This window comes from Cetorhinus maximus, chromosome 3, assembly GCF_964194155.1.
Source record: "Cetorhinus maximus chromosome 3, sCetMax3.hap1.1, whole genome shotgun sequence".
In the NCBI taxonomy this organism is placed as follows: domain Eukaryota; kingdom Metazoa; phylum Chordata; class Chondrichthyes; order Lamniformes; family Cetorhinidae; genus Cetorhinus; species Cetorhinus maximus.
In genome coordinates, this window is record NC_135881.1 from 172,570,520 (window position 1) to 172,596,340 (window position 25,821).

The 25,821-nt window shown below is 43.1% G+C and overlaps 1 protein-coding gene across 5 annotated transcripts in view; it reads right to left on the minus strand.

Annotated features, from left to right (window-relative positions):
* The window catches only part of mboat1 (membrane bound O-acyltransferase domain containing 1), a 112,528-nt gene extending 88,457 nt beyond the window's left edge, over nt 1–24,071 (minus strand). For 4 of the 5 annotated variants that reach the window (XM_078539297.1, XM_078539298.1, XM_078539299.1 and 1 more), the window contains exons 1-2: nt 23,859–24,071; nt 5,035–5,180 (exon numbers count right to left, since the gene is read on the minus strand). In XM_078539297.1, coding sequence (XP_078395423.1) covers nt 5,035–5,180; nt 23,859–23,948 — 236 coding nt within the window. In that variant the 5' untranslated portion in view covers nt 23,949–24,071. Of the gene's footprint in view, nt 1–4,326; nt 4,388–5,034; nt 5,181–23,858 lie in introns of those variants that run through there. The other variant, XM_078539301.1, reaches the window with a different exon arrangement.
* Nucleotides 24,072–25,821: the final 1,750 nt, after the last annotated feature.

Sequence of the window (25,821 nt, forward strand, 5' to 3'; positions counted from 1 at the left end):
CAAGCATATATTATTTGACAAGGACTTGTCATAGAGCCCTTTGACAGGCCAAACCAAGAGGAGGGAAACACACAACTTTTTATGCCATTCTTCAGCTTTCCAAGTGTAAATTCCAATACACAAATGAGAGGCTTTTTCTTAGAGGACAAATAGTAATCAATTTGATTATTTGAATGGACAGGTTTTGAGCAGCAGTCCAATGACCTATTTCCTTTGTTTTTAACAATTTATGTATTGCAGTCAGCCGGCTCTCAAGAACATAGCATGGTTCTCACTCAAATAGAGGAATATACTGACAACCTCAGACACCAATTCATCTATAGATTCAGTTAACTGTTGAACATGGGTAGTGATGTTACAATGGGAAGCCAGTTAGTCTTATCTGACACCATGTTGCTGTCTCCACACAGCTTATATTGTTTAAGCCAATACAAGAACAAAACAAGACTCTTTGAAGCGACCCTTGAAGTTATAAAGGTCTACAATCCGTTATAAAGGTCTACAATCCTAAGTCATACAACTAAACTAAAAATAAATGCAACACAGAAATGTTACTGTCTGAGGCGTAATAGAGTTCTGCTTCCATCAGATCTCCTTTGCTGGAAGAAGTCTGTCAAGAGGTTTGGAATCAATGTGTTACTTTAGAGTAACTGCAAGCCTAATACAGCCCATGGGCTATTTGATGCCCACCTCCCCTTCAGTGCTTTGCAGAAGTGCTGCTTCACATGATTATGGCCCTAAAATCATTGCCAGCTCAGTTGCATGTTGACTGAACCGGAATTTAGTGCTATCCTTTTATTGCAAAACTCAGCAAAGGATGACTAAATGGAGACACAGTTATCACAGCTCCCTTACAAGCAGTTGTCAGGGCTGTACTAAAACTGAATTATTAATCCTGTAGTGGAAATTTTCAGCAGGTCTGGTAACTTTGTTTTTCTCTCCTCAAATGTTAACATTTCAGGCCAAAGACCTTTCATCAGAATTGGAAAGAGTTAGGGATAGAATAGGTTTTAAGCAAATATAGAGGCAGGAGAAGGGAGTGGGGTGGGGTGGCGTGGTGGCACTGGTGGAGAACAAAGGGGAAGTCTCAGATAGGGTGGAAGACAGGGAAGATTAAATGACATAAGGGCATATAGTGCAAGGCTAAAGGGAATGGAAGAAGTAAAGGAACAAATGATGTGTCTAGAGGAAGTAAGGAGGTATGAATGAAAGAATCATGAACAGCTGCCACCCAAACACAAAAGAAAACCAAAGTAAGGAATAAAAGGACACAAAATGAGGGCAGGATTACAATCAGAAATTGTTGAACTCAACGTTGAGTCCAGTAGGAGTGAAGTTATTGTAAAGTGCCTAATTGAAAGACAAGTTACTGTTCCTCGAGGTTACATTGAGCTTCCTTGAAACATTGCAGGAAGCCAAGGACACAGAGGTCCAGAACAAGGTGGAGAATTGAAAATGACAGCAACAGGAATCTCAAGGCTATGCTTGCAAACTGATTCTGCCATTCACACCTCCTCTAGACACATTTTTTGTTTCTTTACTTGTCCCATCACCATTCCCTTTTGCTTTTCACCATATAACTTCTGGCCATTTAATCTCTCCTGCCTTCCAACCCATCACAGACCTTCCCTGTACACTGCTTCCCTCCACCCAGACACACACACCCCCACCCTGCCCCCAGCCACCATCCCCACTTTTCCTGCCTCTGCACTTGCTCAAAACCCATTACCTTTCCAACTTTTTCCACTTTTTATGATCAGTCATCAACCTGAAACATTAACTGTTTTTCCCTCCACAGGGTCTGCCAGCTTGCTGAGTATTTCTGGGTTTACTGTTTTTATTTCAGATTCCCAGCATCCACAGTATCGTGCTCTTGCATTAATCCTGTAGATTTTTTGTTGGAAAGGCCAAACGTCCACTTGGCAATGACCAACAGTAACATAATTAAAACCAGAAATTCTGGTGTGTGAGAAATCACTCATTCAGATCCACACCCCATTGTACAGAACGGCCAAGGGTGGTTCTTGATAAAAAAAAGTCTGGCATGCAACATTACAGAGAGGCAGCCAGTAAACAGCACCATTAGAATCCTGAGTTTAGGCCCTTAAAATGACACTTAGCTAACTAATACAGATCATGTCCATTTCAACAAGTTATACATCAATGATAACCTTTGGCTGTTGATCTGGCAACTCCACACACTACTGTTCTATCACATTCTCTCAAACCATGTTAACCTATGCTAGGAAGTTGCATGCTAAACAGCCATATTGCTGAGATCATTATAGATGAGTCTTATTTATTATAGGATCTAACAGGACAGCATTGCATACACGGGTGCTCCCTTGAACGAGCTAATCATAATTCCATTCATCTCGCTTGCTTTGAATAATTTTTCTTCAAGTGTTTATCAGATTCACTCTTAAATGTTATGATTAACTCAATTTGAATAATTATCTGTAGCACTCAAACCACGCTCCAATGGCCATTTGCCCGAGAAGTATTTGTCGAATTTCCCCCCTGCCCTTTAAGCATCTGTCTGATAAGTCTTCCCACCAGGTAAATGATGAAATACTCACTACTCACCTGGATTGATGAAGCGTAAATGCATTTATGCAATGCCTAACATAGAAAAGCATCCCAAGGTGATTCACATGTGTAATTAGACAAATATTACCAAGCCAAAGCCAAAGGTGACTGGATTGATGAAGCGTCAACAACTGCATTTATGCAATGCCCTAACATAGAAAAGCATCCCAAGGTGATTCACAGATGTGTAATTAGACAAATATTACCAAGCCAAAGCCAAAGGTGACTAAAAGTTGGGTCAAAGAAATGAATTTTAAAGCAAATGGGGAGATGGAGAGGCGGAAAGTTTTAGCCAGGGAATCCCAGAGCTTGGAGCCCAGACAGCTGAATGTACAACCAATGGTAGGGCAAAAGAACGGAGACAAGGCCAGGGATGGAGTAGCACACAGCTCTTGGATGGTTGTAGGGTTGGAGAAAATTACAGCAATATGAAGAGGCAAAGCCACAATGGGTGAGAATTTTAAACTGAAGACATTGGGGGGGACAGAGTCAGAAAGCACAGGTGATCAGTGAGTGGAACACCTTATCGGCAGCAGAATTTTAATTGAGCCAAAGTTTATGGAGGGCAGAGGATGGAGGTTTGAATAGTCAAACCCAGAGGTGGCAAAAGTATGGAATGAGAGCTTCACCAGTAGTTGAGCTGACGCAGGGGTGAAGGTGGCTAATGTTAGGGAGGTAGAAGTAGGACGTCTTTGTGATGGCGAGAGTATAGAATTAGAAGATCAACTGTGGGTCAAATAGGATGCAGAGGTTGCAAACAGTGGAACAGGGATAGAAACCTGATTGGAGAGATTCAAATAGAGTTGAGGGTAAGATGAGCACAGATTTGGGAGGCAACATGTTCAGGGAATTTGGAGAGGAAAGGGTGGTTCGTGATGGGTCAGTACTTTGGAAGGACAGTGATGTTAAGGGTGAGTTTTTTTTTAATATGAGTGCAAGTATGGCAGTTTTCAAAGGGTGGGACACAATACCAGATTGACAATGTCAGTTAGCATGGGGGACAGGGAGGAAAGTTGGATGGTCACCAGTTTAGCAAGAATAAGGTCAAGAACAAGGTGTGGAGGATACAGGCTACTTAAAGGAGGGCCTCAATCTTGGTGATAAAAAATCCATGGGTTTCCCTATGTTGTTTGAGAGGAGGATGAAGGGGACAGGGGAGAGGGGTTTAAGGAATCAGATGGTAGAGAAGCAAAGAAGCTGGGATTTACCTTTGCTCTCCAGGGTGATCTAGCAGTAGTGACCAGCTTTGGTGAAGAAGATAAAGGTCTAATAATTCTTGACATGGCTTAGTGAAATCTGATGGTGGATGGCTAAACCAAACTTGCTCAAGTCTACAGTCTTGGATTTAAGGAAGCAAAGATGGAGACCATACCAGAGGATCAACCAGAGTGGAGGAGAGTTAAAGGTTTTACTAGGGACAATTGCATCAATATCAATATCAATTGCATGATAGTGAGGGAATGGTTGAGCAGGGTGATAGCTGAGATATGTTGTGGCAAAAGAGGGTCAAAGCATACACGGTAGGTAGTTTAGATGTGCAATTGTAAGTGACTTAGGACAGAGTTTCTTTCCAAGAATGGATGCCAAGGTAATTGAGGTTGGAAGGAGTAGGGAGAGTGGGTGGTAAGGGATACAAAGGGAGTGCTCAAAGATGGTCTTGTCTGCGAATCAGGCAATAGGAATAGAGGCTGTGTGAAATGGCATAGGTCAGGAGATGGCCATGAATCAGACACTTACCTGGACAGCGTTTGGCCTCCCTAAGCCAGATTAAGTCCCCAGTAGCGCGGAAATCTCATCCCTAAATTCCGCTGCATATGTGGAGAGTAACCAATTTTAAACTAACAGGCACAAGCTTTTAAGAACGAACTCACATTTATATAGTGCCTTTCTTCACCTCATTATAATATGCTTTACAGCCAATGAAGTACTTAAGTGTCCAACTCTGGAGGGAAGACGGGACCTCGGTTTAATGTCTCATCTGAATGATGGCACCTTCAGCAATGCAGCACTCCATCACTACTGTATTGGATGTATCAGCCTGGGTTACATGCTCAAGCCTTTTGGAGTGGGATTTGAACCCACAACATTCTGACTCAGAGGCAAGTACTACCACTGAGCCACAGGTGACACTTATCACAGAGTGTCTTTCACATATCAGCACTCTTCAAAAAAGGACAAGAAGGAAAGTCATGGTTATCGCATTAATTACTGTTCACAACTTTGCCATTTAACCAATATCTCAGTTAATTGAGCACCAATCCATTTACCTGGCACTTAACTGGCACTGTTTGCATCTAAGCATCTTGACTGAATCAGGAATATTATTGACGAGCAAGAAAGAGACACGATAAATCCAAATAAAATCAGTGTACAAACAAATTCATACTAAAATGGGAGGTGGGGTTGATTGTAAAAATAAATTCTAAACATCATTTTTAAACTTACCATCCAAAGCAGAAAATAGCAAAATATATGCCAATCATTGTGATGACCACATGACGTACGATTGCACCAGCTCTACTGGGACTCAGATAAAGACGGAACCAGAAGGCAGCAAATAAGGCAAACGACTGACACACTGCAAAATTCACCTGCAAAACAAAACAAAAAGCAAAATAACCTGATCCTTCCAATCATACAGCGGATTCTCTGTGAGAAAGTAGGTACAATTCCAGCAGTAAATTCTACCTAGCCCTTCTACTTTTAAAATACTAACAGCACTTCTGAAAGGACTTCTTAATGTATTCATACTCTAAGGTAACAAGTATTCTAACATTGTGAAATTATGTAGCAATTTTGAACTGAGCAATACAGGGACAACAGTCCTCTGTTCACTAAAATTTACCAATGACAACTGGTGAGAAAATGTTAGGACATAATGACTTTAACTCCACAGGGTTTACCCAGTAAAGTGCCAGTACCAAACAGAAAACTGACTTTTACAGCACAGAAACATAGCGTTTGGCACAAATGGTCCACGCCAATGTTTGTGGTCTGCATGAGCAGATTAAATATTTCTATTTTATTTAATTTCTATAACTATTAAATATTTCTCCCATTTCATTCAGTACCTACGAGTTTATCTTGCATATCCCTTTGTGGCCTTATCCCTTTATTTACGTGTTTACAAAAGACTTGGTTATTTTTACTTCTTTGGTACCTTCCTTTCTTAATTCCTAGTTGCTTTTTGACTTCTTTCCTAATCTCTTCATATCACCTTTTGTTTCCCTCTCAAGTGAACAGCATGAAGATTTTCTGGATTTGTATTAGGATTTATAGTTTTGAAGAGGGGCTCAAAACCCAGGGCTTTTTTCAGGGCTTCAATATTATGAAAGGGTCTGAGTGGACAATTGGAGCAAGATTATTTCTGTTGGTTAGTTCAATGATAGTGAGGGACGTAGATTCAGAATTATCACGAGATAAAGTCAACCTGAAATAAATGCTTTCACTTCAAGCAGTCTTCAGCTATTTACACCACTCATACCATTTTAAAGGCAAGAATAATGCGTTAATCATAGTGTATTCGTACAAATAAAACAACAATGGCAAGTTTCACCTATAATAATCTTATAGAAAAAAAAACACACAATCATGTTATACTAGGCATAGCACAACCATTCAAAATTTCAGCACAAATAAGTACTTCAATATTTCTAGAACAGAATTACATATGTCTGTCTATTAGAAGTGCAGGTGCTTTCTCCAAGTTGTTACTGTCTCCACCACACTTAGCTGAAAAGAAAAAGAAAAAATGGCAAATGCTCAAACGTGGACATAAAAATGCAGAAAGCAAAAAGTGTAAGGCAATCTGCTTCAACTAAAAGGTAACTTTTAAAATGCAGAATCAAAATATCTGTACCCTAAACATCTACCAATCTTTGGTACGACAGCAAGGCCTGAATTCTTCAGTCAGTGTGCGGGGGCGGGCCCAACACGCCGGCACATAAAATGATGCACGATGATGTCGTGGGGTGCGTCCCGACGTCACCACGCTGTCTTACGATGTTTCGTTCGGCGGGCACGCCACAGAGTCGGCTGCGCACCCATCGAAAACTGATAGGCCTATTAAGGCCATTAACGAATTAATTAATGTCATTGTTAATGCTGCTCGTCCAACCTTAAGGTTGGAAGGTAGGCAAGAAGGCCAAGCGGCCTTTACGTTGTTTAGGAAATCTCACCTATGAGCGGGATGAGGTGTCCTAAAGCTTTAATGAATCAACTAAAAAAGTTTTGTGAAATATAAAAATATGTCCTATCTCATGTGACAGTCACATGAGGGTACATGTTTAAATAATTTTTTTTTCCTATTTTTGATTATTTCAATAGCGATTCAATCTCCCTGAGGCAGCTCCATGCCTCAGGGAGATTGAAACGTTCTTTCGCGCGCATGGCCCCTACTCTCCTTCTCAACCCCCCCTCCACTCGCACAGGTAGTGCTGATCGCTACGGCTCGCGTCTTACACTGGGTGGGCCTTAATTGTCCCGCCTGCATAAAATGGCGGCATGGAGCCGATCGCAGGTGGCAGTTGGCTCCGCGACCACCACCGCCTGTTCCCGCCAACTGAAAAATTCAGGCCAAATCCAGTACACTTAGCTCTTAACTTTTTACAAAGTCAAATAGCACAGCTGTATTTTAGAATATTTCTTATCCACCATGCTTTTAAATACTGTCACAATTGCCGCTTGTGGTAAATCATTTCATGTCTGAATAACCCTTCTTTGAAGTGAAAGCATTTACTTCAACTTGACTTTATCTCGTGAATCTATGCCTCTCATTAGCATTGAACTAACCAACAGAAATAATCTTGCTCCAATTGTCCATTCAGAACCTTTCATAATACTGAAGCCCCGAAAAACGCTCTAGGTTTCGAGCCCCTCTTCAAAACTAAATCCTAATACAAATCCAGAAAATCTTCAGCAAACTCCAACATCCTACTAAGAAAGAGCAGCTTAGTGGAGAAACCAAGATAGCAGCCAATAGGATGTTCAAACACAAATTTGCTTGTATTGCCATCTCTCTTTTCAAAACTAGCAGTTGCCTTTTTTTTTGATTTTTAGCTTTTTAAACATTTCATAACTGATTGATTTCATTCCTTCATTCTATATCCTTACCTGTTCCGTTAGGATCTGCTGCTGCTTTTGCAAGTTCAAAATTTGAACCATTTTGCATTAAGTTTGACTCCAGGCTTCAGAAAAAAAAACCTTCATTGTGATGTCTAGAAAGGTGTCTGGGTCATTGGAATTCCATGGGGCTAGGAAGAAGCTCTAGATAATAAAGCGCGCTCCCACCTGCGGAATTGTACTCAAGCATCCGTCAGTGCTTTCAGCAGAGTGGAGAATGCAGGATGAGGTAAGGCAAGGACCCATGATTACAGGATATCACTGCTGCTGAGCCCTCATCCATTTCATCACTCACATTGCAGGCAGTCCCAGAACTTACCTTTGAATCAATAGAAAGTGCCAGTTTTCACAATACAGAAGGAGATCTCAGGTAAAGTACATCTCATGGCCACTCCAGTTAGTATATAGCTGGCTGGTTAACCAATTTTAGTTTTTTTCCCCCTACTTTTGGTGGAAAACTAAGTGACCACTCGAAAGGGAAACAGCAACATGAAAATACAGGTTTTGTGCTTAATCTTATCCTCTTCCACCACCACTTTGCATATTTATGAAGACCAGCACTACTTGGAGGACTAAAATCAGCATCTTCATCTCGGTTTGTAATATTTGAGGAAACGCCTGAGCTTTAAAAGCAAAATGTCCTACAGACCTCATTCTAAATGGATTTATTGCTTTGACCTGTCAAAGTGGAGGAGGGTGGGGAAAAAAAACCGTTTGCTATTCACAGCCTCACTTTAACTAGTTATGAGGTCAAGTGTAGAAGCTGTGCCTTTTTTTCTTAAAGAAAATCAGATTAAAACATGAAAAGCACTATTCACGGTATCTCACTCTGCAGCTAAAATCAATAAGACATGACACAAGTGCAGAGATCCAGAACGAAAGTTTCATTCCTCCAAATGTGTGTGATGGAGAATTATCATCTCCTAGAGATGTCCTCTCTGGAGCGCTCTGGGAACTGTGTTGGCATCTTTACTCTTCTTGACATACATAAACAACCTTCCCAACAGGTTAAAAAACAGGGTGCGATGTGCTGCACGATTCTGCACAAATCAGTATGAGAAATAGACAGGTGTCACATTCTTGACCAAAGATTTGGAATGGGAATCACTACAGCAAAGGAGGGAGAAAAATAGACTGACCATGTTCTATAAAATATGGAATGAACTGATGGAAATTAACAGAAACAAGTTCCTGGTGGCCTCTGGCAATGGCAAAACACGAGATAGCCATCCACAGAATCTACAAAGACCATTTGTTTCCAAGGCAGTGTATCAACAATCTTTCTTCCCAAGGTCAATCCCACAATGGAACAAGCTGCCAAAGGGAATCATTACAGTCCCAGCACTTGAAATCATCAAGACTCATCTTTAGATAACTTCCATTTAAAGGTTTTCATTATCAGGGCTGCCATTTCAGCAGGTCATGCCTGGTTTAGCTAGCACTACCCATATAAATGTTGGTGGAATAAGGATGATATTAGTCTGTGATTTTTTTTTGAAAAATATACTTTATTCATAAAATATCTGGAAGAACATTCCAAACCATTTCAAAATCACAATCACATAAGTACAGTCAGATTCAACTTTTTCAACATGTATCACAAGGTGCATCAATACAATCAATGAATATTACAATCATTTCAATCTGGTCAATGCAGACAGACAATGGCATTGGAGTTATCAACATACATCATGTTGCACTCTGAGGTGCTTCAATACATTTATAACACACACTGCGTACATTCATTTTGAGCTGTGCAGTCCAAGGGGCTCTCAAAAGTTCCCAGCCCCTCGGTGCACTGCGGCAGAAAGGTCTTAGACAGCGACCTTTCCCCATTGCGCCTTTGCAGCGGCTGCCCCAAGCTTTAGTGCGTCCCTCAGCACGTAGTCCTGGACCTTGGAATGTGCCAGTCTGCAACACTCGGTCGGGAACAATTCTTTGCGCTGAAAGACCAAAAGGTTTCGGGCAGACCAAAGAGCGTCTTTCACCGAGTTGATGATGCTCCAGCTGCAGTTGATGTTTGTCCCGGTGTGTGTCCCTGGGAACAGCCCGTAGAGCACCGAGTCCTGTGTCACAGAACTGCTCGGGATGAACCTCAACAGAAACCACTGCATCTCTCTCCAGACCTTCTTTGCAAAGGCACAATCCACAAGGAAGTGAACAACGGTCTCGTCCCCACCACAGCCACCTCGAGGGCAACGTGCAGAGGGGGTGAGACTCCTGGCGTGTTGGAAGGATCTGACAGGGAGGGCCTTTCTCACCACCAGCCAAGCTACATCATGGTGCTTGTTGGAAAGTTCTGGCGATGAGGCATTCTGCCAAATGACTTTGACAGTCTGCTCGGGGAACCATCCCACATGATCCACCCTCTCCTTTTCCCACAGGGCCTCTAAGACATTACGTGCCGACCACTGCCTGATGGACTTGTAGTCAAAGGTGTTTCCCTGCATAAATTTTTCCACGGGGGACAGGTGGTGCGGCACAGTCCAACTACTTGGAGCGTTCCGTGGCAGCGTGGCCAGGCCCATCCTTCGCAACACCGGGGACAGGTAGAACCTCAGCACGTAGTGACACTTGGTGTTTGCGTACCGAAGGTCTACGCACAGCTTGATGCAGCCGCATATTAGTCTGTGATGCCAACACAACTAAAGGAAAAGCAGGAGGAGATTCATAACTGCTGCTCTGTGAAAATGTAATTCTAAAACTGAGCTATACCCATTTCAGTTTTGTTCAAAAAGAGAAAACCTTTTGAATCCAAAATAATGTTTTAAATATTATAAAAGGCAAAACTTATTTCATTTCTGCACATTGAAGCACCAGCAATTGTATAAAGCTGTGCAAGAGAGATGAAAAGAGTGAAATTTGAAAATAAAACAAATTCTAACGTGGTTGCTTGGCTAGTAGAGTACAAGAACATTAGCTAGCTAGTGCCAAGGATCCTGAGTATGGGTACCCTGGGACTGGAGCATACAATGGACACTGGAAATATTACAATTTAAGTTTATTAGTTTCCTTTATCTTCATGGTTAAGTTCTTTATTAGATGTGCTCTTCTTTTTAAAAAAGGGGAACTCTTGTTTTTTTTATGGCTGATGACACTGAGAGCACAATGTCTCCTTATTGTTTATTTTAGAGAAAAGGCGTACTCATTTCTCCCACTACTCCTTGTAAATCCTCTCAGTTCTGGTTTCTGTCATGTCCAAAGTCATCGAAGTCTTTCCTTGATGTCTTTATGATGTTTGACAGAGATGACCCATCTATCCTTCTCCATTTCTGGCACTACCCTCAGTCCTACCGGTCCCAATGTAGACAGCACATCTGCTGTGACATCCCTCCCACTAACTTATCTAAGAATGCCCCAAGCTTCCATATTTACATTGAATGGTTGAAACAAAAGACTCCATCTAAACAGTCTCATGTCGAATTTTGAACTTTTCAATGAACGCCAGCGGATTATGGTCAGTGTAGATTAGTGTTTCTTTATTATCATGTCGGACATAAACTTCAAAGTGTTGAAGAGGCAACAACAATGCTAGAGTTTCTTTTTCTCCTGTAGATTACTTCCTCTGATATTGATTTAGCTTCTTGGAAAAGTACCCCACTGGCTTCTCTATCACTAATTTATCACCCTGTAATAAGACTGCACCTACCCTCAAGTCACTAGCATCAATTGCCATTTTAAAAGTTTGGTAAAGTCAGGGGCTGCCAACACTGGTTCATTTATTAAGATTGCCTTCAGCTTTTCAAAGGCTGCTTGGCATTCTGCTGGCCATACTACTTTTGCTTGTTTTCTTAACAAATTGGTGAAAGGTACAGGTATTGTGCTGAAGTTGGGCACAAACTTCCTATAAAACCCACACATTCCCAAAAACCCCATGATTTCTCGTTAAGTTTTAGGAATGTGGAATTCTATTAGAGCATTCACTTTTGCTGTTCTTGGCAACACTTGCCCTTGTCCTACAATGTGACCTAGGTAAGTTACCCTTGCTTTTGCAAACTCACTTTTATGACTAAGTCAGCCAACTGCAATTGCTTAAACAGGTCCTCTAATAGCTTTACATATTCTTCCCATTTGTTACTATATATTATGACATTGTCTAAATAAACCACACAGTTATGTACTTCAGGTACGACTTGATTCATAAGTCTCTGGAATATAACTGGGGCGTTTTTAAACCCAAATGGCATGACTTGACATTGTTACACCAAGTGGATTGAACCAAAGGCAGATATTTCTTTGGCCCTTGATGTTAATGGCACTTGCCAATACCCTTCAATAGCGCACTTTTAGAACGAAATGAGACACTGCCAAACCTATCAAGGCAATCTTCGAACTGAGGAATTGGGTACAATTCCATCCTCGTTGCTGCATTCACTTTCCTGCAGTCTATACAAAATCTAGTTGATCCATCCAGCTTCGGAACCAGCACTACCAGTGAACTCCAGCTGCTTTGACTGGGCTCAATCAATTGATTTTCCAGCATATATTGGATCTCTGTTTCTACCTGAGCTTGTTTCTCTGGGCTCAGCCAATAAGGGTGTTGTTTTATCAGCACAGACTCTCCTACATTCACATCATGTCTAGCTAACATAGTACATCCAGGTTATCCCTACAAATTCCCTTATACTCCCTAAGTAACCTTATTAGATCTTCCCGTGGTCCTTCCTCTAAATATGAGAACACAGTGTCTAACTGTCCCAGTGTTTTTGTATTGGCTAGTCGAATTGTAGGAGGTTCACTCTGTGCATTGTCTACTTCTCCCTCTACCTTACTCTTACTGTCTCTGTCATCCTCCATTACTCATACCACCTGGCATACTTGCTCTTTCCCACCATCTTTCCATCATCCTTCAGCATGTTTATGTGACATAACCGTTTCTTTTTCCTATGCTCAGGAGTATCTATCAGATAAGTCACTTTACTAACTCTCCTAACTACCTTGTCGGGGCCACCGAATTTCATTTTCAGGGGCTCACCCTGCAAAGGTAATAATACTAATACTTCATCTCCTGCTTGGAACGTTCTAGTTGTAGCAAATTTGTCTGCCCATTCTTTCATTTTGGCCTGGGAAATTTTCAAATGCTCGTGTGCTACTTTATACACTCCTATGAGTCTTTCTAGAAACATGGACACGTAATCCAACATGGAGGATTCATCTTTCTGCTTTTCCTTAATCACTTTTAATGGGCCTCTTATTTCATGAGCATTGATCAATTCAAATGGACTAAATCCAGTAGATTCATTTGGAGAATCTCTGCAGCAAATAGTAAGAAATCTAATCCTTTGTCTCAATCCTTTGGGTATTCATGGTAGTAGGTCTTGATCATGGTTTTGAGAGTCTGATGGTATCTCTCTAAAGCTCCCTATATCTGTGGGTGATTGGCAGTAGATTTTAGTTGTTTGATACCCAAATGGCTGATTACGTCCTGGAAAATTTTAGACATGAAGTTACAACCTTGGTCAGATTGTATTTCAATTGGTAGGCCATAACTGAGTTAACTTTTTCCCTACCACCTTAGCTGTAATTGCCCTTAAAGGAATAGCTTCTGGAAATCGAGTTGTCATGTCGATGATTGTAAGGATATACTGATGTCCTGCTTTCATTTTGGGTATGGTCCTACACAATCTACTAATACCCAACCGAATGGTTCTTCAAAAACTGGTATGGGTATTAATGGTGCTGGTTTGATTACATAGAGGCTTACCTACTACCTGACATGTATGACATGTTTTCCAAAATTGCACTACGTCCTTATGAAGCCTTGGCCAGGTAAAATGTCTGTTTATCAATGCTTGGGTTTTCCATATTCCTACATGTCCTGCCATAGGAATTTCATGTGCTACTCACAATATCTCCTGACGATATTTGGGCGGTACCACTATCTAATGAACAACCATCCATCCCTCATCTGCAGGTCTGAGAGGGTTTCTCCACTTCCTCATCAGAACTCCATTTTTAATGTAATAGCACTCTGGAGCTCCTTCAGCCTCAGCTTCAGTATGAGCTGACTGTGTTAACTTGTTTAATTCTGGGTCTGCTTTCTGAGCCTCAATTAATGAAGACATGCCAAACACTTCCTTTGAATTATCCTCATCCTTAAAGAAAGTTTCTACTCTAACATCTGCTCATGGTATTACTTTGACCTCTGGTGATGGACTTTGTTTACCCATTGCTCTGGTCACCACACATGATGGAAAAATACCAGGAACTTGTCCTTGTAACTGTTGTGTCTCTTTAGCCTCTCTTGGACTTTCCATAATTATGGGCGAAGCTATAACCTTCACTCCTGCCAAATCATTCCCCAGGAGTAAATCAACTCTATCCACGGGTAATTTCTTAACCACTCCTACAACCACCGATCCAGACAACAAATCACACTTCAATTGCACTTTGTACAATGGAACCGGGATACACTCTCCACTTATCCCGTTTACCAATACTTTAACTTTCATTGAACTCTCTGGAGGGAAAACTAGGTCTTTTTCCAGCAAAAGAGTTTGAGTAGCTCCTGTGTCCCTTCATATAGTTATGGGTTTAGCTGCATCATTTGATGAGAAAGGGGTTATCTTTCCTTTAGATAAAAACCCTTTGTATCTCTCATCTACTTTATTCACTTCATTTGCATTCACAATGATGTTTACCTTCAGTCCCGTTTTGTAGTTTACTGTTACAATTTGATCAGTGGCATTTTCTCTGTGAGTTCCCTTCTCAGATAGCAATAAGTCCCATGGGCTTCGATCGCAACTTCCAGCATCCTGAACGAATACATCCCACTTTGTTACAATGGAAACACTTAGGCCTTCGAGTTTCACCTCCACCCTCAGTACCTTCCTCCCTGATCTGGGGAGGAGCTCTCAAGGTATTCCCAGCTATCCATTCTTTACCCTAGCTACTTGCCTTCCTTTCACTCTCCCATTTTCCATCCTTTTCAACAGAACCATTAATTAGTTATGCTGATTTACAATGGTCAATTTCTTAGCAAATTTTTTAAAATTCTGTTTTAAAAATGTGCCCGTCAGTGTCTTTCTATCTTTCAAGAAAAAGCTTAATTTTAAAGGGCCACCTTGAAGGCCTGCAAATGGGCACAACTAGGGGAACTTGCAATGGTGATGAATTCAATACAAATGTGGTCAGTTTTGTTTTGGGGGGTGGGGGGGTGGGATCTTCTACCATGATGTTTCTTGCAAATAGCACAAAAGATTGCAGAAACTTGATTGCTTTAAAATTCCACAATCATTTGCGGTGGTTTGGGTGATTTGGGGCAATTTCTGATGGAAACAAGAACAATGCAATCCAGTAAACCCAAGGGGCTGTATATTCCTTCTGGGAGCAGGAAAGCAAAGTCAGAACTATTTCTGAGTCCTGAACATGGCCCTGGCGGGGGCCGGCTCCAATTTTGTCCGGTGGGGGGAGGGGGAGTTTGCAGGAATCAAGTTTAGCAGCCAATGAATGGCCATGGGGGTGGGACCAGAGGCAAGGCTGCGCAAGTGCGGGCCCAATTTAAACTGACTGCTTTACATTCAGTTCAGTTTGGAAGGACAGGCAGAGGCCTGGAACCCGGAGCAGAGCAGCCCCTCGATTTGCAGATGTGCGCCTGGAGGAACTCCTCAAGGAGACAATATAGAGAGGAAGGAGGTCCTCTTCCAGAGAGTGAAAGGAGGAGGCCACCGACTCTAGGCAGGCCTGAATGAAGATAGCTGACACAGTCAGCTGAAGGAGTGGTACACAGATACTGGATCGCCAACCCTCAGACAGCCTTCCGAGTATTCGCCTTCCAGCAGGCACACCAGCTGAGAAGCCGGAGAGTGCATGCTACTCCTGAACATGGGAAGACTGTGCGCACCCAGGCCAATTACTGAGCCCCAGAATGTCTCAGAGTCACTGAGGACCTGCCACAACCAAAACTTCCTGCTTCTAATGTAGAGGGTCATCAGGCACTGGCCAGAAGCCAGAAGTGCCCCATCACACTCTCTTTTGTCCTTGCAGGAGAAAGGGGCTCGTAAGAGAGCCCAGAGTGAAGGAGGGGTTTCCTACCTTCACATTATCACCACCATAGACGAGGCAGTCATGAACATCCCCAGGATGGCAGACCATAAGAAAGTCAGTCAAGGCAAAATGGGCATCTGCAGTGGAGCTGGTGATTAGAGTGCAATGCGTTCAAAGGGGTACACGGCACACCCCCCTGCCCGACAGCATACCGATCCTGAGCTGCGTTGGGAGGCCTCAGCACAGACAGAGGCTTCCATTTTCCCAAGGCTAGTTTTCATGATCTTTTCTTGCATCTCCCCGACATTGAGGCAATTAGATCAATTCCCTCACTTTACTAGGCTGAAGACAGCAACAACAGAGCTCAAAGAGGCACTGTCACATTTTACAAGCCCACCCTGCATCACCAGATGGAATATAATGTGTAACAATGTGAGGTTATTCACTTTGGTAGGAGGAACAGATGCGCAGAGTATTTTTTAAATGGTAAGACATGAAAAAGTGTAGATATACAAAGGGACCTGGGTGTCCTTGTCAATAAGCCACTGAAAGCTAACATGCATATGCAGCAAGCAATTAGGAAGGCTAATGGTATGTCAGCCTTTATCGCAAGAGGATTTGAAAACAGGAGTAGCGAAGTCTTGCTTCAATTGTATAGAAGCTTGGTTAGACCGAACCTGGAGTAGTGTGCGCAGTTTTGGTCCCTTTACCCTCAGAAAGGATATTATTACCACAGAGGGAGTACAACAAAGGTTCACCAGACTTGTTTCCAGGATGGCAGGACTGTCCTACGAAGAGAGATTGGGGCAACTGGGACTGTATTCTCTAGTTTCGAAGAATGCAAGTTGTTCTCATTAAAACCTACAAGATACTTATCTGCATCTACTCTGTCTATCGCTTTAAGGTGTTTCCCCCTGGTTGGGGAGTCTAGAACCAGGGGACACAATTTCAAAATAAGGGAGAAGCCACTTAGGACCAAGATGAGGAGAAATTTTATTACTCACAGGGTTGTGAATCTTTGGAATTCTCTACCCCAGAGGGCTGTGGAAGCTCAGTCACTGAGTATGTTTAAAGCAGAAAATGACAGATTTCTAAGTACCAATGACATAAAAGGGATATGGGGATAGTGTGGGAAAAAGGCATTGAAGTGGATGATCAGCCATGATCGTATTGAATGGTGGAGCTGACCGGATGGACTCAACGGCCTACTCCTGCTCCTACCACAGATAGAGTCACAGTGGGTCCATGCGCGTGGTTAGACAGAGTGATACTGGGTGGTGAGCATGAAACTAGTGTGCAGCAGGAGGTGCCAGAGGCAGAGGCAGCTATGAGCAGTCACCCTCAGAGGATGGAGGACAGACACAACCCACTCAACTGGGCACTGATACATGGCCTCAGTAGTTAAAGGAAAGGAGGCTCTACCTGGACCAGCAGCAAGACGTGTTCACACATGTTGGATTTCCAGGAGGCAGTGCACAATCAAGGGCTGAGAATGGAGGAGTCCATTCAGTTCATGAACATCACCATGGCTCAGGGCTTTGAACACATGAGCTCCTCCACTGAGACAGTGGCCAACTTATGGAGAGCAATATGCAGCAGCACTTGGCATATGTGCAGGGATGGTGCACCGTCATCCAAGGGATGCATTCCCCATCATGTATTCTTGATCAATCAGTGGCACTGATCATGTCAGGATGTCTGGACAGAAGCACCCGCTGGAGTGCACCCTGATTTTCTTTGCTCCACTATTGGCGGCTGTGCATTCATCTACCTCAGCCTGAAGCCATGGGATTCCCTTCTTAACCCTTCCAACTCTCTATCCATCTTTAAAATGCTCTTTAGAATATACCTCTGACCAATCCCTATCCTATTATCTCCTTATGCAGGTCAGTGTGAAATTTTGTTCTGACAATGCTCCTGTGAGGTGTCTTGGGGAGTTCTACTTTACTGTTTAAAAGTCACACATGATAAGCCTTCAGGCAACACCTGATGGAGACTGATGCCTCACAGCAAGCTTCATTCATTCAGTGTGTTATGATGCCAGCTGATGTTACTACTGGACAAGTCAGATCACAGGGTGGAACCCAGCTTGATAGATCCTAACTTTTATTTTTTGTTTAGAGAAGAAAAGGGTGGTTACTGAACAGAGTCACAGGAGCCAGCTGATGAACTTTTAACAGAAGAATAAAACATTTATTAAACAAGATGAACTATATTACAATACTTCTTCACCCACAACTATACCTTTACAGGTATGTACAGATTTGTAAGGATAACACAAGTTACAAAAGCTAACTTATACTCTAACGTTCACAGTAAGTAAACAGTCCATGTAAACCAATAGGCGACCTGTGGTCAGGCACACCACACTCTGAACCAAGTGATAGATGCCACCCCAAATAGATGCGATGGATCTCTCATCAACTCCCCCAAGACGCTTGTCACACTGTGAGCCAACCGGCCTCACTGAACTCTGAGGGTTTCCAACCTCCACTCTCCAAGAACCCGCTTTGGAATCTTCTCCCAAATGACACTTTCTCACAAGTGCCTTCCACAAGGGTCCACCTCCAGGGTTTTGAACTCTCTTTCTAATGTTCCTCTCCCTGGATCGCCATGTGCATTCAAATTTTGCCTTCAAAGCACTCTCTCTCAAATGCTCGACCATGTCAACCAAACACCACTGCTTCACATGCACAAAAAGAGTTAAAGAACTTCGGCTGTCTCCTTGGATCTTCTGGCTTCTTGCAAGCCTATTTTGCTTTAAGCCTGTGTCCTGCAGCTTTCTCTCTTTAAGCTTGGAGCCTTTCTTTGCTCCTCACTCTTAAATTCACTTAACAGGACCTTTTCCAGATTCCTGTTCCTTCCCTTTGACTAGGTCTTCCTGGGACCCCCTTTCTTCTGTTCTTTGGGGAAGCCTGCTTCCTGCAGCTCCCTCCTGTCCAGCTTCTTCTAGTTCCTGTTTCCAACTTTAGTTTGGGACTTGCTATCTGTCCTCTCTCCTATGCTGCTACTGCTGGCAACTCCTTTCAACTCTAGAGAATAATCACCAACTGAATTCAAACTACTTTGGGTTCCTCTGTCCCTGTTTGGGCCTCCTGTTGCTAGGCAACAGCCCAGGTTTTTCTATCTTGTGTTTGTTTCAACTCCCCTTCAAGAGTCGTAAAACCTAATCAAAATGCAGACTCTTTTAAAGTAAAACTAAAACTCAAGTTCCCCCTTTTCCTAACACACAAATACAGAAACACAATTCAAACTTAAAAGCTAAAACTCATCCCTAACACCCACAAATACAAATATAATTTATTTAAACTATCTTGAGTTCCTAACAGGAGTCGGTTTTACTTCTAATGCAAAACATATCAGTATGGTAGCATTGTGGCTGTGTTACTGGGTGAGTAATCTAGAGGCCTGGACCAACGATCCTGAGTAAAACTCCGGACATGAGTTCAAATCCCACAACAGCAGCTGGGGATTTAAATTCAGTTAATTAAGTCAATCTGGAATAAAAAAAGCTACTGTCAGTGATAGTAAGCATGAAATTGCCCAGAATTGGACACACTACTCCAGTTGAGGACTAACCAGTGTTTTATAAAGATTCGTCATAACTTCCTTGTTTTTGTCCCCTATGCCTCAATTTACAAAGCCCAGGATTCCCTATGCCTTTTTAACCACTTTCTCAACCTACCTTGCCATCTTTGACTGTTTGAACTCAGATTCACCCTGCCTCTCCTCCACCGGTCTCTCTGTTCCTGCATCCCCTTTAGATTACAACCCTTTAGCATCCATTGCCTCTCCTTGTTCTTTCTACCAAAATGTATCACTTCACACTTCTCTGCATTAAATTTGCCTGCCACTTATCCACCCATTCCCCAAACTTGTCTATATCCTCTGTAGTCTATCACCATCCTCCTCACAGTTCAAAATACATGGCTACAAATTCCAGAGGTGAGGCAAGAGTGACTGTCTATGACATTCACACAGCATTTGACTGAGTGTGGCATGAAGGAGCCCTAGTAAAATTGCAGTCAATGGGGAAACTCTCCTCTGACTTAAATTATACCTGGCACAAAAAACAGCTGCTGTGGTTACTGGAGGCTGACCATCTTAGCCTCAGGACTTCATCAGGGCAGTGTTCTAGGTACAATCTTCTATAGCTCTTCCCTTCAACATAAGGTCTGAAATGGGTATGTCCGCTGATGATCGCAATGTAATCAGTTCAATTTGCAACGCCTCAGGTAATAAAGCACTCTGTGCCCAAATGTTACATGGCCTGGACAACATTCAGGCTTTGGCGAGTTATTGGCAAGTAACATTCACTCCACAAAAGTGCCAGGAAATGACCATCAGCAGTAAGAGAGAGTTGAACGTTGAACAGCGTGATCATCGCCGAACTGTCCTTACAAACAACCACACCATCTTCAACCTCCCTTTCATCTCCACGGTCTTCAAACGTGTTGTCCCCTTCCAAATTCATGTCTATCTTTCCTGGAGCTTCAATTAGAATCCTTTTAATCCGGTTTCTGCCAATGCAACAGTACCGAAACGGTTTTTAAACAAAGTCACAAATAACATCCTATGTACCTGTGACAAAGGTAAACTATGCCGATTCTTTCTCCTTGACCTGTCTACAACCTTTGACACAGTTGATTACACCATTCACCTTTAATGTCTCTCTACTGTCATCCAGCTGGGTTGGATTGCCAGAGAAGCACCATCGCTGGCTGCTCTTCCCATTTCCACAATTACCTCTAAGATCTATCCCTGCACTCCTCCTATTTTTCATCTACATGCTATCCCTCGGTGACATCATCCAAAAACACAACATTAGTTTTCACAAATGCACTGACAACACCCAGCTCACCAGCAACCTTTTCAATCACTCCAAGGTCTTTAAATTATCAGACTGTTTATCCTGCATCCTGAAAAAGCAGAAATTTCCTCCAATTAAATATTGGGAAGACTGAAGCCATTGTCTCAGTCACTGCCACAAACTTCTCTCCCTAGCTACTGACCTTAGTAGCTCTCCTTAGCCACTGTCTGAAGCTAAACCAGATTTCACAACCTGTGTGTCATATTTGACCCCAAGATGAGTTTCAACCACATATCAATGCCATCACTAAGAATGCCTATTTTCACCTCTGTAAAACTACACTTGTTTCAGACCTGGCCTCATCTCTTCTGTGACTGAAACCCTCACACATGCCATTGTTACATCTGGACTTGACATTTTTCATTCTTTCATGGGATGTGACCAAAGCCAGCATTCACTACCCATCCCTAACTATGAATGGATAGGTGGTGAGATGCCTTCTTAAACCACTGCATTCCATTTAGTGTAGGCACAGCCATAATGCTGCCGGGAAGGGAGTACCAGTTTTTGACCCAGAGACAGTGAAGGAATGGCGATTTAGTTCCAAGTCAGGATAGCGTGTGACTTGAAGGGGAAACTGCAGGTAGTGGTGGTGGTGTTCACATACGCCTTCTGCCCTTATCCTTCTCGGTGATAGAGGTCACAGGTTTTGAAGGTGCTGTCATAGGGACCTTGGTGAGTTGTTACAGTGCATCTTGTATATGGTGCACACCGTTAATGTGCGCTGGCGGTGGAGGGATTGAATGTTTAAGGTGCATGGGGTGCCAATCAAGCCACTGCTTTGTTCTGGATGGTGTTGAGTTTCTTGTGTGTTGTTGGAGTTCCACTCACTCAGGCAAGTGGCGAGCATTCCATCACATTCCTTACTTGTGCCTTGTAGGTGGTGGACAGGCTTTGGGGAGTCAGAAGGTGAGTTACTTGACACAGAATTCCCAGCCTCTGACCTGATCTTGTAGCCTCAGTATTTATATGACAAGTCCAGTTAGGTTTCTGGCCAATAGAAACCTCCAAGATGTTGATGGTGAAAGTTTCAGCGATAGCAGTGCCATTGGAATATCAAGGGGAGACGGTTAGATCCTCCCTTATTGGAGATGGTCATTGCCTGGCACTTGTGGCTACTTGCCACATCAAGTCTGAATGTTGTCCAGGTCTTGTTGCACACAGACATGGATTGCTTCAGGATCTGAGAAGTCGCAACTAGTTCTGAACGTGATGAAATCATCCGGAAACATCTCCACTTCTGACCTTATGATGGAAGAAGGTCATTGATGAAGCAGCTGAGGATGGTTGAGCCAAGGGCACTACCCTGAAGAAGTCCTGGCTGGCCTCTCTCATTCTGTCCCAACTAGCACAAAATGCTGTTCACCCAACATCCATGTTCGTGCTTCAAATCCCTCCACGACCTGGTCCCTCCCTATTTCTATAATCTCCTCCAGCCCTAAAACCCTCTGAAATATCTGGGCTCTTCTAGTTATAGCTTTACGAGCATCCCCAACTTTATCATCCCACTGTGCCTTCAGCTACCTGGGTGCAAGCTCTGGAATTTCCTCCCTAAATTTCTCTGCCTCTCTATCTCGCTATCCTCCCTTCAGGCATTCCCTAAACCTACCTCTTTGACCAAGCTTTTGTTCATCTGCCCTAGTATTATCCTCATGTGGCTCAGTGTCATATTTTATTTGATGATGCCTCTGTAAAATGCATTGAGACATTTTACTATATTCAAGGCGTTATTGTTTCATCCCCCACCATCAACATTCTGAGGAATACCACTTACCAGATACTGGACCAGGCTAGCCACATAAATACAGTGGCTGCAAGAGCAAGTCAGAGACTGGGCATTCTACAATGAGTAACTCACCTCCTGATTCCCCAAAGCCATCTACAAGGCACAAATCAGGAGTGTGATGGAATACTCCCCATTTGTCTGGATCACAGCAGCTTCAACAACACTCAAGCAGCTCAATACCGTCCACAACAAAGCAGCCCACTTGATTGGCACCTTATTAATCAGCTTAAACATTCACTCCCTCCACCACCAGCACACAGTGGCATAAGCATGTACATCTCAAACAGGGATTCTCAACTTGAGCTTGGACCATCTGCAACAGGGGTTTTCAATATTACTGTGTCTGAGGGACCCGCTCTCATGTTACAGAATTCCACAGACCCCTATGATACAACACAAGATTCTTTTCTGCATAACAATTAGTTATATGATTAAACATGTACATTTATTATTTTTGTTTTACTTACTTGTGAAACTTGCTGTTGGTGAGCAAAAATTCTGCCAAGGCATGGAGATAGCTTCAAAAAGCACATGCACATCATGCTCAATGTTCATCCTGATTCAGTTATGCTGAAGTTAAGACTGTCGCCTGGCTTGGCAGAGTCATACTGAAGTTAGTAGATTGACACTTTACCAACTTCAATGGTAGAGAGGTTGAAACTAATAGAATGCTGGTGAGACCAGATTGTGTTAACGGCTGCACCAGCTCTCACTTTTCCTTTTGTCCATTAGTAACAAATTGAACAGAATGCACCAGCTGAAACTGGATGTAATCGCCACTGCAACATGACAGATCGATAACTGTGAACCCTTGGCGCCAATTGATGGTTTCTAAACCCTTATTGTATGTGTGGGGATGAGGGCTGAAGTGTTACTGTATTGCGTCAATCGGTGACTTGGGGCAGAAAGATAAAGCTCTATGCCTTGAATATTGTAATGTTTCAGGATCAGGTTTAATTTGCCTGTGCAACGAAGACATAGCGCCACTAGCAAAACTTGTTGGGCACCCTTAGGGGACTGCAGACCCCCAGTTGAGAACCCTTGGTCTACAAGATGCATCTTTGACAACAGCTCTCAAACCTGCAACAGCTCTCAACCTGAACAAGGCCAGCAGGCATATGGGAACACCATCACCTGCATGTTCCCCTTCAAGTCACACACCATCCTGACTTGGAAATATATCACCGTTCCGTCAACGCCTTTGGGTCAAAATCTTGAAATTTCCTACCTAACAGCATTGTGGGGGTCTCTTCAGCACACAGACCACTGCAATTCAAGTTGGCAGCTCAACACCACCTACTCGAGAACAATTAAGGGTGGGGTAAAAAATGCTGCCCTTGCCAGCGACGCCCACATCTCGTGAATGAATTAAAATAACATGTCAATCTGTCATTGTGGAGAACTTTACTGTAGCCATTAGCCAGGCATGCTCTATCGGGTCACATCAACAATGACAAATTGAAGGACTGGAGAATCAGGGTTGGTGGTGAACGAGGGTTTTCTTACCTGGTCCAGTGGCACATTGAAGAGGACACTGAGTGGGTGTAACAACCTGGAACCCGTGGTTCTAAATGGGATGCTTGGCGGTTCTGCCATTCTACATGATTGTTACGTGCTCCCGTTCTAATGAAGGAGCAGCGGCAATGCCGCCTGGAACGTCCCAATCGCGAGCCGCTGCCGCCAGCTCCTGAAGACGCGCGCTCACTGACAACCGTTCTCTTTCCGTTGACGCGTGCGCTTCAAGCCTCACCCAGCGTCCCCCACCCCCCCCCGGCCCCACCCAACCCTGAAAGACCAACTTCAGCCGCCACCTCCCATTGGCTGCCGCGGCACTGGCTGGGTGGCGCCCGAGTAGCTCAGGACGGCGATTGGCTGGCGGGGCTGACATTCAGCAAAGGCGTGTGTTGCTTCAGTTTGGGTCGGGTTTGAAGTCACTCAGTCAGTGTCTGTTGGAAAAATGGTTGGCAAGAGTGATGAAGATTGGGCTTCACACGTAGCTTAATTCTGAAACAATACGCGCACTGCCATAAAGGTCCTTAACTAAGTTAAGTGGTAAAGTATTTTAAGAGAAGCGATTGCAGAGGGAGTATCAAAGCGAAGAGAGGTTCCAGGAATCGATGCTTGGTAACGTATCCCAGGTTACAGCTCTGGAACGGGGTTGCTGCAGATAAACAGGCGTTACCTGTTGCTGTGACCTGCGGTAAACCTACAAATCCCCAGTTACCTGACTAATTGCATTTTTGGTAACCTTCCAAGAAAAGAGAGAGTTTCAAGTTCACACCCTTCGCGATCGAATCCAGGAGCCACTCGATGTTAATCATTACGCAGATCAAATATAACTCGCACACTTATTACACTCATCCTTTGGGTTTACAAATATTTAAGCCAGTGGAGTAAATCGCACGAAACCTCCAAATCTGCAAGACGCACTTAGTGATTAAAAAAGACAAGGTGATTCGCCAAAAAGTGTGTTAAAACACTCTTATCATGTAGATGCTGTTGCTTTTAGGTTTCATACTCAAAAGAGAGTGTCTTTGTTGAAGAGGTTTAAACTGGTTCCCCCAAACACTGGCTACAATGCAGTAGCATGTTTGCCACATATTTGTAATTTATTCCGTGCAATTCATGCCCTTAAGTTGTTCATACTCAGTTGTCACATGCATCAGAGAAAAGGATCAGTCGCAGGTTCAGTTAAACATTCAACTAGACCAGATAAAAACGTCCTTTCTTCTGGTGATTAATTTCATTTCTAACTATGCACTTAATCTGTCACAAGGTTTCACAACCCTTTAGCTTCTGTGACCTCCTATGTTCTAAAATTTCTGAAGACCTTATGGAACACGAGGATTTTTTCAGTACCACATAAAAATTAGTCATACAATTAAACATAAATTTATTATTGTTGATTTACTTACATAATGTGAAATGTGTTGCTGGTGCCAAGCATCAGTTTTGCTAAGATGGGAGGTAACTTTTATCAAAGACACCTGTAAAGTGTTCAATCCTGGCTTGGTACTTCATTTTCATTGATGTCATTGATGAATCAGACCAACACTTGCACACTGCAGGAAAAGCAGTGCTGAACTAATCGGAGCATTCATTCCGAACTGTCCCCAGTGGTATTTCAGTGAACTTGGATCTGAGGAAGCTGCTTCATGAAATATCAGTGGGCTCTTATGATAGCTTTTATGGGACAGAGGGTGGTAGCCTGGCTTCAATATTCTCACTAAAGGAGTTTGTAGGCGACATCATGAGTTCTGGAAAATAAGTATTGACTTGTTTAATTCTTTCACAGGATGTGGGTGTCCCTGGCCAGGCCGGCATTTATTGCGCAACCCTAATTACCCTTGAGAAGGTGGTGGTGAGCTGCCTTCTTCAACTGCTGCAGCCCATATGGTGTAGGTACACCCACAGTGCTGTTAGGAAGGGAATTCCAGGATTTTGACAGCAACAGCGAAGGAACAACGAT